General features: G+C 36.2%; 2 protein-coding genes across 13 annotated transcripts; both read left to right on the top strand.

Annotated features, from left to right (window-relative positions):
- Positions 1-325: 325 nt before the first annotated feature.
- Positions 326-3,429, top strand: LOC115988669 (ornithine aminotransferase, mitochondrial-like). Of its 11 annotated transcripts, none has more exons than XM_031112265.1 (5): positions 326-664; positions 1,740-1,892; positions 2,277-2,345; positions 2,701-2,931; positions 3,155-3,429. In XM_031112265.1, exons 1-4 carry the CDS (start codon positions 626-628, stop codon positions 2,740-2,742), a joined length of 303 nt encoding a protein of 100 aa, XP_030968125.1. In that variant the 5' UTR covers positions 326-625; the 3' UTR covers positions 2,743-2,931; positions 3,155-3,429. The 11 variants fall into 11 exon arrangements, 2 of the variants coding, with proteins under 2 accessions (XP_030968125.1, XP_030968124.1); XR_004091615.1 differs by having other exon boundaries at positions 338-664; positions 2,269-2,345; XR_004091612.1 differs by having other exon boundaries at positions 338-664; positions 2,269-2,413.
- A 7,532-nt stretch (positions 3,430-10,961) lies between these two features.
- Positions 10,962-16,476, top strand: LOC115992333 (acyl-coenzyme A thioesterase 8-like). Of its 2 annotated transcripts, XM_031116491.1 has the most exons (8): positions 10,962-11,468; positions 11,615-11,643; positions 11,726-11,770; positions 14,449-14,553; positions 15,252-15,353; positions 15,843-15,891; positions 15,976-16,044; positions 16,188-16,476. In XM_031116491.1, exons 1-8 carry the CDS (start codon positions 11,430-11,432, stop codon positions 16,263-16,265), a joined length of 516 nt encoding a protein of 171 aa, XP_030972351.1. In that variant the 5' UTR covers positions 10,962-11,429; the 3' UTR covers positions 16,266-16,476. The 2 variants fall into 2 exon arrangements, with proteins under 2 accessions (XP_030972351.1, XP_030972350.1); XM_031116490.1 differs by having other exon boundaries at positions 15,843-16,044.
- Positions 16,477-26,014: the final 9,538 nt, after the last annotated feature.

Here is a 26,014-nt window from a genome sequence, read left to right as displayed (position 1 = left end):
AGCATTTTGCGTTTCACTTTTTTTTTTTTTAGAAGAGCGCCACAAATGGGATTATGCACTATTTAATAGGTCTCGTGCGTGCACCGTACACTAGCCTCAAAAACATCATTTTTTTAACAAAACTTTTGTTAAAAATTGATATCACTTCACTATTTACATATTTAAAAATTATTTTACTACAATATTTTTAATTTTCAGCAAAATAAACTATATCTAAACACACCATTAGTGAATTTGTGAAATACTGCCTCCAAAGTATTTCACAGCCAAGTTTCTCAAAAAAAAAAAAAAAGAAAAAAAAAAAAGAAAGTATTTCATAGCCAAGATTCTATTCGGGGTCTTATATGGAAGACAGAGATTTATGATGGACTAAAATTGCATTTATGGAGGACAGCAGCAAATGTCCTCCCAACGAAAGAACTATGTAAAGTGGAAGAAGAGAGCAGCCTTCACCTCTTTACAAACTGCCCTGGGGTGCGTGCTATCTGGTTTAATAGTCTTTGGGGTCTGACACCTAAGTGCTGAAACCTCAGCTCTCCAGATCTGTTTATTCAAACCCTTTTATCTCTCTCTTATGAGAATGAGGTGGATTCAAAGTTGATTCTGTTTGGAGCTATGGTTTGGGATGTTATATGGAAGGCTAGGAATCAAGCTCAATTTGAAGGTATGTCCCCTAATGTCTCTCGCCTCCTCCAAAAAAATTTCAACTCTATCTTAGAGCACAAGAGATTCAAGGCCACACTCGTCTGCACACAAACATCACGCTATTAAAAGGTGTGGTCTAAACCTGTCGGGCCTCAAATTAAAGTTAATGTAGATGTTGCTTGCAATCTTGGGAGAGCAGCCATTGCTTCGCCCATGACTAAATTGGCGGTTTTTTTCTTTAATAAACTAAATATTACTTAAGTGATATTTAAATATTAAAATGTCCATTTAAACTTTTTGTCTTACAACTCAAATTGTATTGGGCCAATCCTAGCTACCGCTTGCTTGGCTTGGCACGTACATTGAGTGATGTTACTGCTTAATGTGTTTGATTTTTTATGTATAGTATAGTACTATTAAAATAATTCCATGATAAAAATGACTAATGTTTGTTTAGTTTAACTTTTATGTAGAGGGCAAGGCACATTGGGTAAATATTAATTGCTAATTTACTCTATAATTTCAGTTTGCTTAGTTCTAATTCACTTATAGGATCAGTTTGCAACTGTCCAGTATGAATCATTGAAATTGGACCAGTCCTGGTCAAGATACAATGGCATCTTGCATATAAACCAATTTTCTTAATCATATAATATCAAATTCTACTTCAGAAATGAGAGAATTTCTGTGTATTGCAATAAAGAATGAATTTGTTTGTATATAACTAAATAGAAGAGCGGAGACTACTGTCTCTTCGCGTATTTCACTCTAATTAGTTATTAACAGAAATAACATAACTCACTTTAAGTGCATGCATAACTTATTAATAAAAAAGAAGAAGAAAAGAACAAACTTATAAATTCTGATAAACTTCTTCCTATCCACCCATAACCAATATCTTATTATGAGATTCCATAAATAGTCACACAAGACTGAATAAGACAGCTTTGAAGGCAAAGGTTGATTTTTTGTCTAAGCTGTATGTACTGAATCTGATCCTTTTCTTAATATGTTTTTCCTCCTCTTTTTTGAGGGGAATCAAGATTCTGAATTCTTGGTTTTCCTGAGAAAAAAATTTCTTTATTTGTTGGTAGGTTGTAATTCCTCCAGATGGTTATTTAAAATCTGTCAGAGATCTGTGCTCAAAATATAATGTTTTAATGATTGCTAATGAGGTGCAATCTGGCTTAGCACAATCAGGAAAAATGCTGGCTTGTGATTGGGAAGAAGTGCGCCCAAATGTAGTGGTGAGCAACCCCCATCCCCTCCAAAATCTCTCTCTCCAGATTCTTTATAATTTTCATGACTTTTACCAAGTCTTGGATGTGAACGTAGAAACATTTTGGATAATGATGTTTACTTGAACCATTAAACTAGAATATGATTGCAAGTTACACCAGGAAAATTACCCATGTAGCATCCCTTTAATTACCCAGACAGTATTAAAATTTCTTACTATAATACTTGATTTTCTATTTAGCAGAAAGGATTGTTCTGCTAATATATTTATACAAGAATGATGCATTTGATGATTAATGGAGTTTTATCCACTTCTCACTTCAGATTATATTCATCCTGACATTTTAAAGTATCTGACTAACTTGCATTTGTTGTTTATCTAAGAACCACAGAAGGAGAAAGGAAAGGAGAAAGCAGTAGTCAGCTGCAGAGAGCTTTCACAAGGCTCTAAAAAAGCCAATGTAAAATGTGGTGGAACTTGCTTTTAAAACTAAAGCCACCGTGGAACAACAATTTCATCTGTATTATGGTTTGGAAAATAATACTTGGTTGTACTTTATGCAATACCTTCTCTGAAATTTCCTTTTAAAACTAAAGCCCAAAGGTTTTAGTAGAGCTTCTATCTTTCAATTCAATTGGATTACAAATTGGGGTTTTCATAAATAGAGTTTACATAAATTTAGGCTTTGAAATAACTATGCTTTTTTCTCCCAGATTCATCATGTATATCTATGGCTGCCTTCATTATTTTTTTTCTTTGATTTTTTATCCCCATTTGATGCATAAATTGTCTCTTGATATTTCTCAATTCTATAGATCTGCCCAACTGGGACAGGAGTTAAGGCACCATCTACTTAAGATTCAGCAGCAATACCCAAACTACATACGAGAAGTTCAAGGTAGAGGTTTGTTCAATGCTGTGGAGCTCAACAGCAAAAATCTGTGCCCTATTTCTGCATATGATATCTGCCTACAGTTAAAGGAGAGAGTTCTTGCTAAGCCCACCCATGATACTATCATCCGATTAACTCCCCCCCTCTCAATAAGGTAAGGAAACATGCTTGGTGCATGTTCAAGATTTTCATGTCATTGAAACTTTCAGGTTGTTTTCATTGTGCTTTTCTTTCACATAGTTGACATATTAGTGACTGGGAAACAAGGTTGGCAAGTGAGGGGACTTTTAGGCATCATACACGAAATAGATATTACACTAGAATGAATTACTGTATTTTTTATAATTGTATGACTTACATTACCTGTATATTTTCAGTTTGGATGAGCTCCAAGAAGCCTCAAAGGCACTGAGTGATGTTCTTGAGCATGATCTACCAAAGATGCAGAAAGCAAAGCCAGAGCATGTCTCCCCAACTAGTTCTAACATATGTGACCGTTGTATTGAATAACATGCACATTACTTCTTAAGGCAATCAGTTGCTGAATTTGATATCTTATACTTTAACATGGATTTTCAAAAAAGCTCTCTCCTCTAATTGTAGCTTTCTTCTTTTAATCTTCTTTTTAATAAAATTAGGATACTAATCTCAATCTGGATTTTTTATTTGGGGTTTAATTACAATAAATGCATTGATGAAGGAATATTACAAAACTATTAGCTCATGCCTATCTAATCCTGATCACTTTTTTTATTTTGTAAGAATTTTCTGTTTTAAATCATATTTTTCTGGTTAGGATCAAATAAGAACTCCAGTTGCTCAATGTGCCAGACTTCCGCTTAGATGCCTCAAGATATGAATAAGCTTGGCAAGAAACCTTTGAGCTTATAGAAAATTGAGTGAGATACATGTGGCCTGTCTGATTGGAACCTTTACCATGGGAAAAGAGCATTGTTTATAATGTTCTTTTAGAATACCTTTTGTTTAATGAAGAACAAATATGCATGCCCAACGCTTCTGTGTTTGTGTAGGCTCAGCTGGAGATAGATATGAATATTATTTTTAAGACGTGGAGCTACCATATGTTTTACTTTGTCTTCTCTTGTAGTCTCTTTTATGAGGCATTGACCTCCCTTGCAGTTTGTTTACGAGGTATTTGCAAATTTTAATGCCAACAACACCCATTGGAAAAGAAACGAGAAAAGGAAACAAAAAAAAAGACTGTTCTGCCTTAAAGCTTACGCCTTCTAAACATACAAACTAAAATGATGATTGAAGGAGAATTTAGAGAGAGAACTAGAAATGTAAGGAACCTACAATCCGTTTCTTCATTTCTTTCTCTAAATGTGATGTTGGCACTTGACACATAATCAAATTCTATTATAGATAGCAGAAACTGAGTGAGAGATCGATCTGATTGGAACTTTTATATGTCGGGCAGAAAGTGTTTCGTTGTTTTTTCTTTGATATAGATCTCGTTTGTACTGCTTTTCTTTTACTAGTACAATTCTTCTTTGTTAAAGGAGATATGGTGTAGACACAATAGCAGTGGTACACTCATGCAAACTCCAAGGGCATATAAAGCATGAGTGGGAGGGTTACTTAGGCGATGTGGGACAAAGGTGTAAAGCCAAAAATTGTGAAGATCCTAGACTCCCACCCCTTCGTGACAAATCCGTGAGGGCTTGGCTCTCCAAAGGGAACAAACATTGCTTAATGGCGGTTCTAGTACCCAATTTGAGGTAATAGGTTTGTGCTACAAAGATATTTTGTTGCAATAAATCTTAAATATTTTAATGACAATTTTGGTCTAATAATATATTTGCTGTTGCAATAAACAATTTACTATTTTATATTTGCTGTTGCAATAAACAATTTACTATTTTGAATATCATGTAGCAATCGGCTATTATTTCACGAATTTTATTGCAATAGATTGTAAAGAATTGACAAAAATAATTTGGGTCAAATTATTGCAATGGTATCTTTATTGTAATAGATAATTGTTTCATATTTTTTATTACAATAAATTATAAAATAATTTGAATTAGATCATTGTAATAATATATTTATTGCAACTTCATGTTATTGCAAAAAAATTTTGATTTCTTCAATTTAAGTTATTGCAATTTTTTTTTTAAAATTCAATTTAGTATTAAAGCCTCTGTTGCAACTAAAAATTATAAATTATTGTAACTAATTATTATTAATGTAATAATTTACTATTTTTAAGTTACTATTGCAACAACTTTAATTTTTAGATGTAATATTACGTCTAATACCTAGTTTTGTTGTATTAAAACCTGATGTAATAGACTTATTTTGGTGTAGTGAAATATAGGAAAATAATGTTAAGAAAAATATTTTACACCAAAAGAAATGAAATATATATTCGAATATGGGTTTAATATTTGCTATTTTGTTTCTAGAAGGTGTTGTTAACATGAAAGAATCACTCAAACTTTTTGGTGTTTACTGAGAAATGCAATTTACAAAGACAACCAATTATTGTTCATTTTATGACAATAAAATTAATAGTTTGGTTGCATGCCTTTACTTTGTTGCTACTATGTCAATCCTCCTTGCATTTGTATGTTTGAAGCTTTATGGTAGAAGGCTATTGGTTGTTACTGGCTTCAGACTTGTGTTGGTGGGATCCATACTCTCAACAGTAAAGAACCATCCTACCCTATTCATTGGTCGAATCATCTATGGTCTTGGAGTAGGATGTATTCTACAAGTATTACTTTTTATTTTAGAATTTTAAAAATTAATGTATATAATGTTTGTGTATGATTATAAGAAAATGACTTTTTCATGAATGTTGACAATGTGATGTATGTAAACTATTACATTCTATTGTAAGCTCTTCCTGTCTATATTTTAGAATTTGCTCCAGCTGAGTATGTATACTCCTTAGCTACTAAATATGTCTATGGTTTTAATTTGGGGGGATCCGTTGTGGCATCAACCATAAATTATTTAGTGGCAGAGACCAAGTCAGGGTGGAGGTGGTTTTTTGGTCTTTCAGGAGCCTTAGCTCTTGCATCCTTGATGCTATTTGCTACTACTCCTGAAAGTCCACATTATTTTATAGAGATGAAAGACATTGAAAGAGCTGAAAATGCTTTTAAAAGGACTAGAGGAAGACTAATAGTTGCTGAATTTGACAAATTGGTAGCAGAGAGTAAGGGAGTTTATAGTTCCTTGTTTCATCCCTTGAGCCTCTAGTATATGCCACATCTATTTATTGCATGTGTACTAGAGATGTTTATGCAAATGAAGGGAATTTTTGCCATAAACTTCTTCGCCCCAGTATTTTTAACTTTTATTGGTGTGTCTGCCTCTACTTATATTTCATCTATGGTAGTTAGGTATACAAATTTCATTATGGTAATTTTGGGAGTAATGTTACTTGGTTAATACAAAAGACGGGTAGTATTGTGATCTTCTGCATCTGTGATGGCCTTCACATTATTTATGATATTTGGTCTACCACGATTGAATGACTATAGCGTGGTGTACTTCGAAGTGGATGTTGCTGTTGCCATTTCTGTTTACATGTTTTTCTATGTGGGTGGATATGTAGTGATCAGTGGACCACTAGGATGGCTTAGTGTTCCTTTACCTCGGAGAACTAAATGTATGGGATTCGTTTTGACATTGAAAATTTCCATGTTACTCTTGAAGAAATTAATTAATTTTTTTTTGCAATAACTTAAATTGAAGAAACCGTTGTAATAACTTGAGACCAATTATTTTGCAATATATTACAATAATAAATTTCAAAGAGACAACTTATTACAACAAAAATATCATTGCAATAGCTAAATATCAATTATTTTACAATCTATTGCAATGACAAACATGAAGCTGCAATGAATATATTATTACAATGATCTTATACTTATTTATAATCTATTGTAATAAAAAATATGAAAAAATTATCTATTACAATAAAGATATCATTGCAATAATTTGACCTAAATTATTTTTGTCAATTCGTAGAAAGAACCTCTTTAGATAAAATTGCAATACTACTCTATTAGAGATATCATTATAGAATTTAAACTCTTTAATTAAATCTAAATAAATGACTATCCTAAATCTTTTTTCAAGAACTTATATAATATTAAGCATAACCTTTGAAGAGAATATCACTAATAAGGAAACTACAATATTTTACAAGAAAGAAATGCAGACTATAATTTTATTTTAACTCACTCACTTGAATGCTATTAACTGTACCTTATTGCAACGAAATTTTTTGTTGCAATAAACACCTAACGAAAAAATTTTTGCTGTGCAGTTTTGCAATAAAGTCTGTAGCAATAAATTATCACGACAAAAATTTCGTTGCAATACTAGAATTCCGAACCACCTATCCTAGTAAATAACATCTTTTTTGTTTTATCGAATCACTTTCTAACTGCTAATAGAGTAGGTTGGTATTGTTCCTAAATAGAATAGGGCTGGTCCCAGTGCCTCTTTCCTCTGAGCTGGAATAGGGGTAGCATTTTATTGCAATCAATGATTTTTAATAATTTTTAAATTAAGTTATTGAAACAAAATAAATCATTGCAATAATTTATTACAACATAAATTTTTTTGCAATAGAACTATTACAACAATATATATATATATATATATTGTGAGTATGCCCAGGTTCTTTAAGTTGTTCTTCCGTAAACTCCACTACACAATGATAAAGACGAGGGTGGATAACTACTGTGCATATTATAGTAGTTTAATAGAAGGTTACCTCTCATCTATCTTCAGCTCAGCTGTTGTTGTAGCCACACCATCGTTCTTCATCTACACAAAGTTGGGAAGAAGATGGCCTTTGTTGTTGGGGTTTAGTTTGTTATTCTTGGGATCTACCTTAAGCTCTTCAAAAACATTTTAATAATTTTTAAATTAGGTTATTAAAAAAAAAAATTGTTGCAATAATTTATTGCAACATAAATTTTTTTGCAATAGAACTTTTACAACTATATATATATATATATAAATGTGAGTATGCTCGGATTCTTTAAGTTGTTCTTCCGTGAACTCCACTACACAATGATGAAGATAAGGGTGGATAACTACTGTGCATATTATAGAAGTTTAATAGAAGGTTACCTCTCATCTATCTTCAGCTTAGCTGTTGTTGTAGTCATACCATCGTTCTTCATCTACACAAAGTTGGGAAGAAGATGGTCTTTGCTGTTGGGGTTTAGTTCATTATTCCTGGGATCTGCTTTAAGCTCTTCAACAACATTTTAATAATTTTTAAATTAGGTTATTGTAACAAAATAAATCGTTGAATTTTTTTGCAATAGAACTGTTACAACAAGAGTATAAGAAAAGAAATGTTTTGCAAAGAAAATTTTTTCAAGGAGAAGAATTTTTTTAAAAAAAATAATCTTTTGTAAATGATTTTTTAAGGAATTTTCAAAAAAAAAAAAAAAAAAAGAGAAGTTTTCAAAAGAAAAAAAAAATTTATGAAAAGAAAATTTCAAAAGGAGGATATGAGATGATCCACAAAGCCATAATATGCCCTAAGTTTTGGACCCATTCAAAAAAAATTTCAAATCAAGAGAGTCCAAGATCATGAGTATACCATAGACTTTGGAGAAAGACATTGGGCTATAAAAGTCATAACATACCCTAGGTTTTGGATCGAAATTCAAAAATCTTTTTCAAAAGTAAGAGAGCCCAACATCATGAGTATGTTATAGGTTTTATTGAAAAAAGTTGAACCCATCCATACTTTGGGAAGGTTTTGAAACCCTAAAACCCAAAGATATGGGTAGCTTACTAAGCGTCCAATGAGGATTCAAAGAGGAAATCTTTTCGAACCAATTGACCAAACTCTTCGAATTAGGGGCAAGGCCCATTTGAGAATGAAAGATAAATGGATCAAACTTTTGAAACTAGGGGCAAGCCCTCACGAGTGAGGAGAGTGAACATTCAAGATGAGTTTTGTAATGGCACAAATAAAAGGCTTTGATATGTTGAGATATAATTTGGTTACCCTTTTTTCAAAAGAAATAAAGAAATAAATAAAAATCCAAAAAGAAAAAGAAAAGATGTGGACTTCTAAATGTCATGGCCCATTTTAAATACAAGTTGAAATAAGTTTTTCATGAAAAAAGAAATTTTCCAAAATATGTTTGGCTTGCATTATAAATAGGGCATTGATCTTTGTGTTTAAATTGTTTGATGGGACCTTTTTCATAAGGTCTAATAGAGCACAAGATGTGAACTAACCTTGCAAAATTCATGTATAACCTATGCTTAAGCCCAAATGAGGATGAGAGGGCGAGATGAGTGACTTGTAATTGGATTCTAAGCCTAACGAAATAAAAAGAGAAAAGAAAAGGAAAGAAAGAAATGAAATTGGGCTTGGATCTAAATGAGGGAAGGAGAGAGTGCGAGATATGTGAATGATGTAATTGGGCTTTAAGCATAAGGGAAAACATGAATTTTGAAAGATTGATGTAGCTCATTTTATTTCTAAATCCAAGATAATGAAATGATACAAGATTTAGAATACAAATGGAACATACATATAGTCCCCAAGTTGATGCAAGTAAGAAAAGTTGATTAAGACAATGGGTCCAAAAGTTTATTTGATTAAATTCATTGTAAACAATTATCTAAGTGTGATTTAGTAAATGAACACATGTCATTTGTCATATACTGGTATAGAGTATATCTATGTGTTTCATTTTAATACTTATTTTAGTAAAATCTCCTTATAGCCTTAGGCTATGATGAAGTCTATAGCCATATTTTGTCACTTTTTATTATTATTTTTTTTCTCTTTTTTACTGTTAAGTGCTCGTTTGAGAGTGTGCTTTAAAATTGAACTTTATCAAAATATAGCCTTTTGAAACTCTACTTTTATTTTAGGTAAATTTTTTCAAATAGTCTATTTAAAAAAAAAAAATTGCAAAATAAGGTATACTAGATGAGCACTAAAACTCTTTTACTTGTTTTCATAAATCCGCTCATTCAAAATATCCATAACCCAAATAATAGAATCAACCTAAAAGAAATAGGATTTTCCCCAAGTTCAGGTACATGTTTCACATTAGCCAAAGTCTTCGGAATCGCATCAAACATCTTAACTTTTACTACATTTATTCCCCAAAACTTTACATTCCAAATTATTAGCCAACATAATAAAACCTTCACATGAATATATATGAAAAGAGCAAGTGGAATCTCATCAAATCTGATCAAAAAATTACTCTATAGTGTCAAATCAGTCTTTATTCCAACACACACGAAAGGAATAATTCAAATCCAAAACTCGCAATTTTTATTTATTTAATATGTATTTTGCTAACCATTAGAACATCACCACAATCTTTATCCTCTATATATATTAAAGTAGTCATCGCATTTGCCAACTCCTAAGTATCACAACTTCTCTTGAAATCTATTAACTTTGCTTTTAAGTTCTTGCATGGGTATTGACAATTTTTCATCTATTAAGAGATCGATTTATCCAAGAAAATATCTTAACAATTACATTCAATCACAAATTATACAAAAGTTGACAAATTTTCATGGAAATTTACGTATTACACAGATGAATGGAGGGATAGAACCGACTTCATATTTCCCTTTTCTACTCAACCAATAATCTAGATAGGATGTTATTCCGGTTTGTCTCCATTTTCGTGAAACAATTCCTCAACAAAGGTAGCTAATGAAAATTCTTCCCATGCAACATACCCTTATTATGGGGGATATTGGGCTTTTGCCCTTATTTTGCAAAAATAAGAGCAATATATTCTTGTTTTGAAACTATTTAGATTTGTGTCCTTATTTTTGAAACTTGATTTTAACAAAATCGAGCTCCGTATCATGGGATCGTGTCAAAGGTGGAGGTATTAGTTCCAAATGGGATGCACGGGGGATTAATCAAACACCATCAGCTGATATGGGGTTGGGCCTAATGCCTTCGGAGGCCCAAAGCTCTTCAGTGGGAAATACAAATGTACTAGTTGGCCCGTGTATGTCAAGCCTAAGAGGTTATGAGCCTGGAGAGTGGAGAGTGCTTTAATGCTTATCATAGCCCTTGTTCCTCAAGCCCAATATTTTGTGCCCAACAAATCCCCGATTGCCTTAATAGATGGATTTGATGAAGGGGTGATTTCGGAAACTGCTTCGGCTGATTTTCCCGTGTTTATTTTGACAGACTAAAAAAGTGATTGGAGGTCCCAAGTAGGCTCTGTAACAAGTCTAGACGCTGTTTCAATATTTCTTTTTATGTTTAAGCTTTCTTGTCTCTGACCCTGTTGTTGTCTGTGTAAAAAACCCAAAATATTCTTCATTTTTACTACTTTTTTAGTGACTGCATAAAGAAGTAAAAGTTCGAACAAATTATGGCTTTGAAATAGTTTTGTGCTTGACCTTTTCATGTCAAGTTGTTGATTCAATATGTTGTGGGGTTCATGCAATGTTTGAAGTATATGCTGTTCTGCAATTCTGCTACAGGAACTATTATTATATCTTCATGATTATGGAACTATGGCTTAAATTTTTGCGCAATGCTATAAATTTCTGGTACCCTAATCCATTATCCCTTTCATGGATTAAAATTAGTGAGAAAGTTGTTAATGGTACGCATGTATCAAGTTCAACGAGTACGTGATGGGAAACATTGTATTCACATTACTATCTCCATTTCAGGTATGAGTTAATTGCATGTTATTGAAATTTTCCTGAGTTGAGTTTGGCCAGTAGTTACTTTGATCATGATGCATTTTGGTTGCCATGATTTTTTATGTGGTTTTGAAGGTGCGAATATTTAACATTCGATTAAGTTGATTTTACAGAAAGAAGAAGGGTTTGAACACCAGAGATGGTAACTAATATGTGCTTTCCATTTTTTTATTAAACATTTTCCCATTTCTTGCTATTTTTAATTATTGAACTCCAACTTGCAGCTTCCATCGATGGAAGAGACGTCTCACGGATCCACATCTTCCAAGGTAAGATTTGTACTACGCAATTCACAGGTTATTGCTATCTGCCCTTGCATATGGACATTCCGTATCTCCACTAGTTAGATTAAACGATTCATCTGTCCTCGTGTATTGCATTTTATTCTATAATTTATTGGTTCTCGATTATTGTTTTGTTTATTTGTTTTCTTGCTGGTGTGTTTTTATGTACTGTATAATGATCACAGTAAACACTAAGTTTGGGGGTTTTTTAAAAGAACAGAGTGTATTTGGAAGTTTTAAAAGAAGGAACAGAAATAAAATAAATATATAGTTTTATTATTATAACCGATGCCTTTTTATTTATTTTTTGTCTCAAAATAGGGATAAAATTGTTAATTTACCACCATTTCATTAAAGGATTGAGTGTTCCTCCCACTTCGAGAAGGAATGTTTAGAAGGGAATGAGATGGAATAAGCATTCTTTCCTAATCATTCCTTTCCTTCCTAATAAACTCCCAATTAGGAAAATGGTTGGAATATTCTTAAAAATCCCTTTCAATTGTTCCATTCCATTCCTCCCCCCACCCCCCGTCCCAAATGGAAGTTAGTTTAGCAATTTGACAAGGAAAATCCTATTAGGCAAACCTATATGTTTCTCGGACAATTTATAAAGTCCTAGACTATAGTTCTTGTTAAATTGGAATTTCAGAAATTTGTTGGAGAGCTTTATATTATGATCCCATCTTTCAATCTTCATTTGGGAGTTCATAAGGAAATGGAATGAAATGTATAAGCAAGGGAAAGGAATGGACTGGAATTAAGTAATCTTGTTTGGATGTTTAAGAAGAATGACTTGAAGAATCTGTTTATGAATCAAGAAATTCAAAATATAGGAGAATTAGTAAATTCTTTATTTGTCGTTCAGTAGCTTTTAGGTTTGGTAGAAGGCTGCCTCATTAAGCAACCAAAACCATCTTTAGGATTTAAAAGAAGGTAAGTTATATATTATATAGGAATTCACCATTCCATATGATGTTTAAATGTTTAAAGATATAAGGCTAAGGATGAATGTCCACCTTTACTTGCTTTGAAGATAAGATGCTATCTTTGGTATTGTCATGCTCACTATATAGTTATCTATGCTACATGGGAGTCTTAGGATACAGGTGGTATGGTTGATGGTACACTTCTCTACCAGGCTATAAAAAAAATCTACATACATTCCTGAGTATAAATTCAGTTTATTTTTTTTTAATGAGTAAACAAATTTCATTATGAGAGAAAAGGGTCACAACCCATGGGAAGTACACAAGAGATACACCAAAGAGTCAAGAATAAGTTTAAAAAAACAAATGAGAAATTTAGATGAGGTAGAAAAAAGAAAAATAATCACTTGGCAGCAAATGCATGCAAGCACACCTACACACAGACACAGTGCTTTCTCTATATCAGATCCTATTTGATATAAGCTCGTGAGCCTCCAGCAAAGTAGACCGGGATAGCCTTCCAATTAGTGCCTAAGAATAAAGTGAACCATAATTATGTCTGTATTTGGCTTCACTTGAAAATAGGAACCAGAAAATCTGCCATATATGCGACCTGTCAACTTTTTTAAACTAAATTGTATTTAATGCTATCAATACTTTTCTGCTAGTTTTAGTAATTGATAGAGACAAGCATGGGACATTGTTTCATAGCTCTGTTCTGTCTGCTTATGTTTTGTTTTGAGTACTGTTGCTTGTTTTTCCTGGGTAATGTGTGCTTTGCAGTAATTGTGAAATTGGATGGATTTTCATTGTTATTGTACCTAAAGATCATCTTTTGATTATATAGGAATTCACCATTCCATATGATGTTTAAATGTTTGAAGATATAAGGCTAAGGATGAATGCCCACCTTTACTTGCTTTGAAGATAAGATGCTATTTTTGGTATTGTCAAGCTCACTATATGGTTATCTATGCTACATGGGAGTCTTAGGATACAGGTGGTATGGTTGATGGTGTACACCTCTACCAGGCTGTAAAAAAAATCTATGTACATTCATGAGTATAAATTCAGTTTATTTTTCTTTATGAGTAAACAAATTTCATTATGAGAGAAAAGGGTCACAACCCATGGGAAGTACACAAGAGATACACCAAAGAGTCAAGAATAAGTTTAAAAAACAAACGAGAAATTTAGATGAGGTAGAAACTGGCAGCAAATGCATGCAACCTACACACAGACACAGTGCTTTCTCTATATCAGATCCTATTTGATATAAGCTTGTGAGCCTCCAGCAAAGTAGACCGGGATAGCCTTCCAGTTAGAGCCTAAGAATAAAGTGAACCATAATTATGTCTGTATTTGGCTTCACTTGAAGATAGGAACCAGAAAATCTGCCATATATGCGACCTGTCAACTTGTTTAAACTGAATTGTATTTAATGCTATCAATACTTTTCTGCTTGTTTTAGTAATTGATAGAGACAAGCATGGGACATTGTTTCGTAGTTCTGTTCTGTCTGCTTATGTTTTGTTCTGAGTAGTGTTGCTTGTTTTTCCTGGGTAGTGTGTGCTTTGCAGTAATTGTGAAATTGGATGGATTTTCATTGTTATTGTACCTAAGGATCATCTTTTGATTATGAGCCTAATAACTGAATGAAAGCTGTTGTTTGGTTAGATTATTTACTCTAATTTTTTCATCTTACATAGCTAAAATGTTGGTGTTTGGCTGATTCAGGACTTATGGGAACAAGGTGGCCACTACAAATTTCATCCCTTGGCCCATTGAGATACAGTTTTGTGAGCCCAATGCTTCAACCAATCAGACTAAATCTCCCCCAAGGTTAGCCTGGTTTATTGTGTTGGATATTCATCTTTTCCTATGGGCTAAATATGCACATCACTTATTATAGAAATATGAATATGGTTTTTGCTTGCATGCAAATCCATGTTTACAAGCCACATCTTTTGAGTACATTTTATTTTTATTGCAGTTTGAGGTATTGAGCAAAAGGCAACTCTCTGATGATCAGGCCTTGCATAGGCAAGTAAAACCTTTTTATAAATATATATATATATATATATATACATACAAGGTGGGTTCTGCTTTGCTGGAATAAAAGCTGAGCAGAATGAGTATCTCATAATGAATGAGCAATGTGGCCTTTTGTATTGTTCTGCGTAGTTTTTGAGGGAACCTTATACTATAATTATTCGTATATTCCAATTAAGTTAACATGCCATATCATCTATGTGTTATATTTACATGACTGAAAATCAGCCTCACTGTTATTTTGATCCTTTGTAGAGGTCAGGATGAAAATTTTTGTTGGTGGACCTTGCCCCAAGAAAGGTTTACCTGGCATATATAGAAGAGCTCTTGGGACAGTTTACCAGCACAAATAATGCCCTATGCAATGTTTAATGTACTCTTAATCAAATATAAATTCGAATATTATTAATGATATCTGGATAAAGGTCCAATTTACTTGGCTTTATTTTTGTTCCTATTTTTTAATATGCTTTTTTGGTCATTTACAGATGTGTAGTGGCATATACTTCTGATCTGATATTTCTTCAAGTAAGTATGAATCCCCACCATAGGAAGAATTTGAAGACAAGTGCTGTTAGTCTGGACCACTGGTAAGTGTCTGTGTCATATTACCAGATGATTAATCACCAATGTGTGTGGCCAATATGACAAAATTGATTATCGAGTACTTTTATATTCAATATCAGTTTAAAAATATAGGGCCTGTTTTTATAATGTAGCTTAAGCTGTTATATGTCTGAAAAAGATGACCAAATCATAGTTTGCTAACATGGTTCTTGATTTTAAATGAGAAGCACGAAGTGAATTCAGGTAACTATTGCCTTGTAGCAAACTCCATTTTTTAAAAAATTGGACAACTCCTTTTGTATTGCTGAATAGATGCACTGCTACTATCATTTATCAAATGATGCTTCTGGCCATGTCTTGGAAGTATCTCTGTTGGCAAACTTAAATATCCTGACATACATGTCGTCAACTATTGTATGTGCATTTAAGTTCATGGTCAAAGTTGATTGAAGAGCATTCCTTTGCCACTTTTTTCAATCATTACTATAAGCTTGTTTTCAATTCCATCTCAGGATGCACTTTCACTGGCCTCTAAGAGCTGATGACTGCCTATTATTTGTGGTATGTGCCATCAAGTGTTTAGTTCTCATATTTAGTTTTGTTTGGATGCTTGTGCTTGCAAGTTTGTTTTGGCTTTTTCCCCAGATAAACAGTCCCGCTGCCTACAATGCACGTGGTTTTGATTCTGCTAAAATTTTCAATAGAAAGAGAGAGGTAAAGATTTCATTATATGTTCATAAATAGCAGAAACAACCTTCTTTATTCTTCTTTAATTACCTCTTACTCTTTTTGCTGTTTTCTCTCCATCCAAGTGATGTCTGTGTCATGAACCGATTTATACATGTTTTGATGTGCAGCATGTTGCATCGGCAACTCAAGAGGGCCTAATTAGGGTGATTAAAAATCCAATTCCACCTGTGACGTCAAAGCTGTGAACTGGTTGATGCTAGGTCATGTCAATGGAGTATTATGCTGAACTTTTGGTTATCAATCAGGTTTATGTGCCAAGATCCACCCCCCCCCCCCAACTCCCCCTCTCTCTATTTTCCTTTTATGTTAAATATTCAATAATGATTTGTGCAATTGTAACAAAAATGAAAAAGGGTGAAAGTTAATTATTCTGACTATGTAGCATTTAAGATTTGCTTTTTCTCCGTCTCTTTCTTTTTCTCTTGAAAAATTATATCATGATAAAAAGCAATGACATGCATCGTAAACCAGAGGTATAGCCCTCACAGTATGTTTAAGGCAAACGGTAGTCTACTGGTCCCTTTACATTAGTTCTGACTCAAGCTACATGCCATTGGCTAACCTAGTAATCATTCGAGGCATATTGTCCTATATTACTTTCAATATTGTGGATCTTGTGGGAGAAAACTCATTTTGAATACATTGGTCCCCACTCCCCGCGGCTCTTTGAAGTAAATTAAAGAGAACAGGGTGAGCTTGCTATATTATTAAGGGTAAAATGCACTCGCATTGCTTGTGATTTGAGCTTTGGCTAATTCTTGTCACATACTTGTTATTGCACATTTCGTATACGCTTCATGCCCACATAGTTTTTACTGTTTTCAAAACACCATTTGAAAGGGAGTGTGTATTTAGTGTGCAATTGCAGGTGTGTGATAATCATTACTGTAAGAACCAAGTATAAGACTTCTGGGCCTTAGATCACTTGGGCTCACAATTTATTTGTAGTGGGCTTGAGGATTTCCTACAATGGGTCGTTCTCGGCAGAGAGACTCAAAGCAACACTCAGTTGATACTCTCTCCTTGACTGTTTTTTCTCAATTTTTCTGAACCCCTTATTCTCCCAACTTTCTTCTATTTATAGCCAAGGTTAGTGGGGAGATTATGATTACAGCCACCGTTAATGCTACTGAAGGTCTAATATTATTTGATTAAAGTGGATGTTTAGGTGAGAGGGCGGTGCTGCATTTATGATCTTGGAACTTGGTTTCATCTTGTCCGATTATGTTCGACAACTCAGTTTCTTGTGCATATCACATTTTCCCGGGAACGGTTCATATACTTGACCGGGAACGTTTGACCGATCACCTCTTGGAACTCAATGCCCTACACTTGTCTATACATTAAGGAAGCTTCAAGAAGGGCGCAGGATAACTGGACCTTTCTGCTGGGCCTGCGCCCAAGGCCGGTATGGGACTGGGCCCAGGGCCTGTATGGGCCTGGGATCTCGGTGCCGTACAATTGGGACTGGGCCCAGGGCCTATATGGGCTTGGGATCTCGGTGCCGTACAATTACTCTTGAGGTTCTACTACACAATCTTGGTTCTTTCAATTTCTAGTCATACTCCTTGTGCGATTTAGTTGGTTTTATTTATTTATTATTTATTTTTTTATATCAATATTTCCTTTCACTTTTTTTTATTTACTTCATTAATAGAAATTATTCACAGACTTGCAAGTGGCAAGTGTTCTAGAACTCTATATGAAACAACACTAGCGCCCCCCCCCCCCCTAATTCATACCCTATGGTAAGAGTATTGAAGGAGAGGAATGGATTAGTATTGAAGAGCAAAACAGGGTGAAAAGTGAAAACAGTTTGCCATCCCTAACGAGGTTGTATTAATTCTGATGAAAGTAAGAAAAATGAGATAGAAGGAAGAGGAATTGATTAGTATTTTGAAGATGATACTAAGCTATACACAAAAAGGTTAAATTATATATAAATCATCTATACACGTACTTATAGACGGTAAGCGTGTGTGAATCTTGTAGTTATTGGTTTGGAGTCCATCTCATTTTTCCCCTTTCACATTGGTGTTCTTGTTTATCTAATGATTTTGGAGTCGCTCAAAAACCTAACTATTTGGTGTTAGCACTCATTACATTAAAGCTCTATTAATCCTAAAAAGGATGAACTACGGTTGATTTTTTGTTTTGTATTTTCTTGTTCTTTTTTGAGCTCCATAAAAAATGCTTCCTCAAAAAGGAAAACTCCCTTCCCAACTTGCTGAATCTAAGGGATCACAGTAGTCTTGCATTGATGTTCATGGGAGGAAAAGTGTTATGTTAGATAAAACTTTGTTGCACGGTAGATATGTTCTGGTGTCCTTGAGTTCCTTTACGTACACAGCATCAAGCATAGACCCAATGATCCCACAAGTGTTCAAAGCTCATTTTTCCGATTTTGAGTGGGCCCTAGTAGATATAGAATGACCCTTTTTCCCTTGGCAAAATTTGCTTAATGGTATCTTTTTCCAAGTAGACTGTTTTTGGAACTCGAGTTTATCAAACTTGAGTTCCAACCCAAAATCGAGTTTATCAAACTTGAGGTCTAACTAATATAGGTCTAATGTGGAATTAAAAAAAAAAAAAAAAAACCACGTGGAATTCGAGTTCTAGTTCGGTAAATAAAATTTATCCACTTGGAAATCGAGTTTACTAAACTTGAGTTCCTGCCAACAAAGTCACAAAATTTTTCCAAGTCACATATGAATGTCTCTCTCTCTCTCTCACAATACTGTTGTTTCTCACTCTCACTATCCTCCCTCACTCTGACTTTTAGGTCTATCTCTTGTAACCTCTTGTCTTCCTTAGTATCTCATCTCCCTTAGTCTCTCGTCTATCTCAGTGTCTCCTCTCTTTGTCTCTCTTATTTGCTCCACCATTGTGTCATCCCTTACCTCTTGCTCAACGGACGACAGCCTCTCCATTAATGGCGGTGACAAGCAACAACACTCCATTTGAAAACTAGGCAGGCTCAATCTTTTTTACCTAACTTATTTGTGAAATTTTGTTAGGGTTTTTTTGTAAATATGTTTTGGGTTCTAAATAATATGTTTAAATTTGTTTAAGTTTGTTGAGGAATTCCTTTAAGTTTGATTAGGATGTAATTAATTGAATGGGTTATGGACTAGATATTTGAGTACATTATTTAGTTAGATGAATTCTGTGGCTGTCCCTAGTGAAGATTTGTGACTATTGTTTCCTCAAAAAAAGAAAAAAAAGAAAAAAAGAAGAAGAAGATTTGTGATTATTTTTGTGATGAGATGTGCACTTGGGTTCTTGTTTTGCTATTTTATACTACCTAAATGCCAAGCCACTAGATTCTACAGAAATGAGAGAAGGGTTTCCTCTAATTGGATATATAGTTAGTCGTTCCTCTCTATTAACCAAATTAATTGGTCCTTTTCCACAAAGGCATTCAATGAATCAAGCAGGACTTGTTATTAGTAGATAGCAAGTTTCTGGCACATGCAATATAGTATCACAGTGTCGTTGATGCAATATAGTATTATAGTATCGCTGATGCGATATAGTATTACAGTATCGTTGATGCGATATAGTATTACAGTGTTGTCGACGATCTAAATCCAGTTTTTTCATAATTTTCTTTTTCAACTTTTCAAATTGATCTCCCATCATTTTTTTAGCTGAATAATACATCACTCCATAAGTCACATTATACTATGAGGCTCCCTACTATAATATAGATATAAATCAATTGCACTCATTACAAGCATATTCAAAGTCAAAAAATTTTATTAAAAGTTATCGACAAATATAACACTTTTATCCGATATGAACTATAAAATATTGTCTCCAAGCAAATATAAAGATAACATTGTATGTGTTGAGGGTCATTTGTGAGAATCCAAGTAGGAAGAAGAAAGCCCAACGACAAGGGCAGCAAAGAATTGGCAAACAGATGGCAAAACCATTAGGCCCAAGTGGCAGGAATAATAGATCATAGGCCCATGAAATAAACAGATGAGTCTTGAAGAGGCAAGTGGGCTTAAAGAAGCCCGGAAAGAGAGAAATAGCATACCCATGAGTAGTATATGATGTAGAAAAGTGAGAAAGGGCCACCGCAGGCCCAAAGTAATGCAAACAAAGAAAGTAAGGAGTTAATGGCAGGCCCATGAACCTTAAGGATGAGAATAAAGTAATTGGGTCAGGGAAGCCTAATGAAGTTAGTAAACCGCAAGCCCAAAGTAATGCAAACAAAGAAAGTAAGGAGTTAATGGCAGGTCCATGAACCCTAAGGATGAGAATAAGGTAATTGGGCCAAAGAAGCCCAAAGAAAGCACATGGGCCAAGGATGCCCAAAGGGACACAGGAGCCCATAAATAGGAAAATCAATGGTCATACCAAGCCATTGGGGGAAAGAGTAAATGGCTGGTCTAGAGAGGCCCAGCAGGATTGAGTCATTACAACAGGAGTGATAAAGTAATATGACAGGAAATGAGGGTAATCAAGAAATGGACCGAAAGAAATGTAAAACCCAATATCAAATAAAGCCCAACTCCTCAAGGGATTGGGAAATCGAAAAGCAACTCACATAAAAGGTCAAAAGGAATGGATGGTAGACTATGCAGACAAGCCTCCAGCTTACGGCAGACAAATGACCAGCAGGTAGATTTTGGACATATATGGAAGGGAGGCACGCGCAAGACCCAGGCACCATTGGCCTGTACCTAGCCAATACAGGGCATGGTGAGGTCATGGGTCAGAGATTCAGAGGGCATGGTTTGGTGGTTGGGAGAGGGAAAAATCTATTTTTGAGGTTCTGGCTCAGGTTCTTTCGGGGAAGTGTCTTGCTGTGATGACTTATTACCCAAAAAAATCAAGCTAAGTTGGAACTACTAGGTGCATGCCATGAGGGATAGGGAGAGAGAAAGAACCCAGACCGTAGTAAGAAAGGGTGTCACGACAGACAAACAAACAAAATACCCTTCTTTGTCTGGTGATGGGGGGTGGCTCACAGACGAACCAGTGGTGGTCGGCCAGTATACCCAGACCAGACAAAAGAGGTTAAGGGCTAAAACAGTAAAATCCAGTCACGGTAGGCATTATAAAGAACGAACCTTGCCATGAACGAAAAACAGAGCAACCACAGGAACCATAACTAAGAAATAGGAATTCGAAAAGAAATACCAAGAAATAGAAAAGAAACGAGTGGGAGGGAAAGATAGAAAACAACCAGAAAGAAAAATAGAGGGAGAATTAGAACGACAGGAATGCACCGGTAGATTGATTCCCTCTCTCCCTCACGAAATCTTGCTCTCTGTCAAAAACCAAAAGGAGTCCTTGTGTATCAACCATTCAGGTCCGTTTCCCCCAGGGTAGTTAATCTCCACGGCAGGATTTTCCTGAGAGATTAATTGCGTTGAGAAGGAACGTTCTTTCTTCTCTGGCTTTGTGCCTATAGACTAGATTTAAGTTAATTTCTTCATCTTCTGATTAACCCATACATATTACTCTTTGCTCCCTTTTATTCTTTTCTTTTTCTTTTTTGTAAAAGTGATTATTATTACTGTTATTGTGCCTGAGGATCATTTGGTCATTTCTTACTAAGTAGCCAGATGTTTTATCTTTCTTGTTTTGTTATTATGTTTGTCTGCCACAACTTATCTGAAACAGCTCTGCCTGCTGCAAGCACGTTTCTGGCAAACCAGGCATAGTTTGTGCACAAACTGGACCAAATTGAGTTGCAGTTGGACCGATCCCAACTCCTTTATCCAGAAAACTTGGGTTTAGTGTAGCAGGTAGCAGCCCAACACTACTAGCACAGCTCACCACTTTACAATTGGCGAGGAGTTGGGAAACAGATAGGGGTGAAAAAACAAAATCCCCCGCAGACAATGCCACCAAAGTCCAGAATGACATGAAATACGAGTGACGTGCCCTCGCAAGCAGAGTCTAGGCCAACAACGCCTCACCAACAGCAGCCTAACCAAACGGAAGGTGCCAATAGAATGGGGGCTAATCCTTAGCCACAGCCAAGAATTCCCACGGATGATGTCAGTACTTTTATTGAAGTATTGCAATCACTGCAGCACTCACAGCAACAAATGATGGAAGAAATCCATCAACTAAAAGCAGACAAGATGAATGAGAAAGGGAGCCAGCATGACCCAGAGCATGCGGCAGACAGAGAAGAGACACTAGCAGGAGGTGTCCCACAGAATGCAGAACAACGTTTCATTACTATGGCTGAAGTAGTGGCTCTCCTGGAACAAGAGAGAGCCAGAACACCTAAGGAGAAGTTTTACGCACGAAGGCCTCCTTACCCACTAAAGGTACTTAGCAAACCATACCTTGAGAGGTATGAGCCGAGGGCCTTTGCATAATACAATGACAAGAAGGGAAGTGTAGTTGAGCTTGTGAGCAAGTTTATTGATACCCTTGGCCCTTACGCTGCAGACGAAGACTTATGTCTTTGAGAATTTTCGAAGTCATTGTGTGACCGGGCATACACCTGATACATCGGCTTAAAACCAGGATCGATCCCAACTTGGGATGACATGGTGGATAGGGCTGTCCACGGGTCGGTTTAGGTTGGGTTTGTGCCCAACCTGACAGAATCGGGTTTTGGAAAAACTCACCCGCCGCCGACCGCCGAAGTAAACGGGTCGGGCGGATCAGACTTCAACGGGTGCACGGACGGGTCGGTCGGAGTCAAGGATCTGAGAAAATAGCAAAAAAACGACGAGGAAACTGCGAGAAAAGGTTAGAAAAACCCAGATCCTGCGAAAATCTCATCGGAATCTATGAGATTTCGCCAGATTCGACGGTAATCTCACCGGATTCGATGAGATTTCACTAGATTCGCTCAAAATTTCATCAGATCTACTTGAAATAGTGCCTGAATTCGGGTTTTTTGGCCGAGATCTGGGTTTTTTATCGCCAGAATCTGGGTTTTTCTCGCCGGAGTCTAGGTTTTTCGCCGGATTATGGGTTTTCGTCGGTCGGTTCAGGTTTTTCGAGTTTTTGGGGAGAGAAACCGAAACCGACCCGTCGGAGTCGGTTTCTGGTGGAGAAAATCTGCCGTTGACCGCCGGAGTAGCTCGGGTCGGTCGATTTTGGATTGGTTCCGGTCGGGTCTCCGGGTGGATCGAGTTACCGGATATGTTTGGACAGACCTAATGGTGGATGTATTTTGCACTAAATATTTCCACGAAGAAAAAAACAGTAATGCTTGCAACCCTGCAAGCGACCAAGCAAAGGAATGGCGAATATTTGATGGAATACATCAAGAGTTCAGGGACATACACTTGACTGCTATGACCATTGTGAAGAAAGAACCTTAGGAGAAATGTGTATGACTAACATAATTTGGGAATTCAGAGCAGTCTTGGAAAATCTAGAAATTTTCCAGTTCACACATCTATTGCAGAAAGCCAGGAAGACGGCCCAGTCTGTAAAACAAAGCTCAGACAAAAGAAATGCCTCGCAGGCTATGGCGGTGACCACTGGAGAACGGAGAAGGAAAATCGAAGGGAGGGAATATGATACACCCCCACTCATACCGTGTACTCCTAAGGAACTGGATGTGCTGCTAGATAAATGGATAATAGACGAAATCTTTAAACCCAACCAGGTTTCCAGAGAGCCCACGGAGGAAGAAAGAAGAGACCCTTACTTCTGCTGCCTACACAACTATGTACAACATCTCACAGCAGAATGCTGGGTGCTCCGCAGATTGGTGCACCGCAGAATTAAAGAAGAGACACTGGAGTTAACCTAGTAGGAAGTCCAAAGAAACCCACTCCCGAATCACAAATGGAAAGGTGTAGCAGCAATGGTAATATGCGCAGACCCAGGGGAGGACGAGATGGAAAACTCAGCCTTGCCTGATGCAGCAATTACCACCCTACAACAAAGCGCCAAGTTCAAAAATTTGTTTGACTAGTTGGGACTCACAACAAAGGAAAGAAAGATAGCCATAGAGGCTTTGGTGAGTATCGCCTTCGGGGCAGGAGTAGAGTGTTTATCAGCAGAAATCCCAGAAGACAGAGCCCTCTAACAGGAATCAACTGAGATCACTTTTAGTAGTGAGGATATAAAGGTGGGACACCCAGATCACAGGATGCCTCTCTATTTGGCAGCTTCCATAAACCAAATCCCCATCAAGAGGGCCTTGGTAGATACAAGTGCTTCCATAAATCTCATTCCGTTGAGCATCTTGCAAGTGGCAGGAATTTCAGAAAGAAAGATCCAAGGATGCCCAATGGAAGTAATAGGGTTCGGCGGAAAGGGCGAGTACATCGCAAGCCACATCTAGCTGTGGTTGAAAGTAGGCCCTATACTTTCTTTAGCTCATTTCCATGTGGTTAGAACAGAAGTATTCTATCATGTGCTTTTGGGAAGGCCCTTGTTGCATAAACATCGATTAGTCCCGTCCACTTATCACCAGTGTGTGAAAGGGAGATTGAATGGCAGGATGATGCGTATAGCTGCAAACCCCTCACCATTCGAGCAAGCAGAAGCTCGCCTAGTGGAAACCATGTTTTATGACCAATGGGCTCCATCTGGGGAAAACTCAGTTTCAAAGCCACAAAGTACCTTCCTACCTAAGTGGGAAGGCGTCCAAAGTGACCTAGAACCTGATCTAAGTGGGAAGCGTCTGCCGCAGAATTAGATAACACATCCCAATCCATCAAGGTCCGAGGCCTTGATGGCAGGATTATGTATAAGTTATAAAGGCACGTGAGGCCCACGAGTGAGATGCAAGCGGGCCCTACCCAAGAATGGCAGCACGGGAGTTTGGTGTGTTTTGTCGCTCAAGAAAGTTTGGGAAAAGAAGAAGAAAAGGATAGGGAAGTTGTGGCAGAAAAAGATGCAAAGGTTGTGGTAGAAGAAGAATTGGAAGAAGTTGACCTAGGGTCTGGTTCACAAGAACCAAGGCCTATCTCAATTAGCGCAAGTTTGACAGACAAGGAGAAGTCAGAATTGATACTACTATTGAAAGAGTTCAAATATGTTTTCGTGTGGGACTATAGTGAAATGTCAGGATTAGACCCTGGGCTAGTTACACATACATTAAATGTAGACCCAGAGGTCAAGCCAGTGGCCTAGCCTGCCGGGATATTTCACACAGAAATAGAAAGGCAGATAGTTAAAGAAGTATAGAAATTGCTAGCCGCAGGATTCATCAAGCCTATTGAACATTCTCGCTGGCTATCCAACATAGTACCAGTAAAGAAGAAGAACGACCAGATAAGATGTTGTGTAGATTTCAGAAATCTCAACAAAGCCTGTCTAAAGGACGAGTTCCCATTGTCAAACATGGATTTACTAATAGATTCTGCGGTAGGAAGCGCCATGTTTTCCTTCATGGATAGGTTCAGCTGATACAATCAGATCAAGATGGCACCAAAGGATGCAGAGAAAACTACTTTCAGAATACCTATGGGTAATTTCTACTACACTGTGATGCCCTTCGGGTTAAAAAATGCAGGCGCAACTTATCAACGAGCAATGACGGCCATATTTCACGACATGATGCACCAGGAACTAGAGGACTATGTGGATGACATAGTGGTTAAATCAAAGAGGAGAGAAGAGCACTTCTACGTGTTGAAAAGGGTATTCGAAAGATGCAGAGCCTTTAAGTTAAGAATGAACCCCCTCAAGTTCGCATTTGGGGTGTCCTCTGGGAAATTCTTGGGTTTCTTGGTTCACAGCAGGGGGATAGATGTGGACCTAGCCAAAGCCACGGCTATAGCAACTATGAGACCTCCGGTCATGATAAAAGAGTTAAAGATTTTCTTTGGAAAAGTCTCCTATATCCAGAGATTCATCCCTGGGTTGGCATCAATCACTTCTGCTTTCACCAAGTTGTTCAAGAAGGGGCAAAGTTTTGAGTGGGGGGAAACGCAGCAGACGACCTTCAAGAGGCTACAGCAGATAATGATGAACCTCCCCACGGTGC

Source organism: Quercus lobata, chromosome 5 (assembly GCF_001633185.2).
Source record: "Quercus lobata isolate SW786 chromosome 5, ValleyOak3.0 Primary Assembly, whole genome shotgun sequence".
NCBI classification, from domain to species: Eukaryota; Viridiplantae; Streptophyta; class Magnoliopsida; order Fagales; family Fagaceae; genus Quercus; species Quercus lobata.
This window is presented reverse-complemented; position numbering and strand designations above follow the sequence as displayed.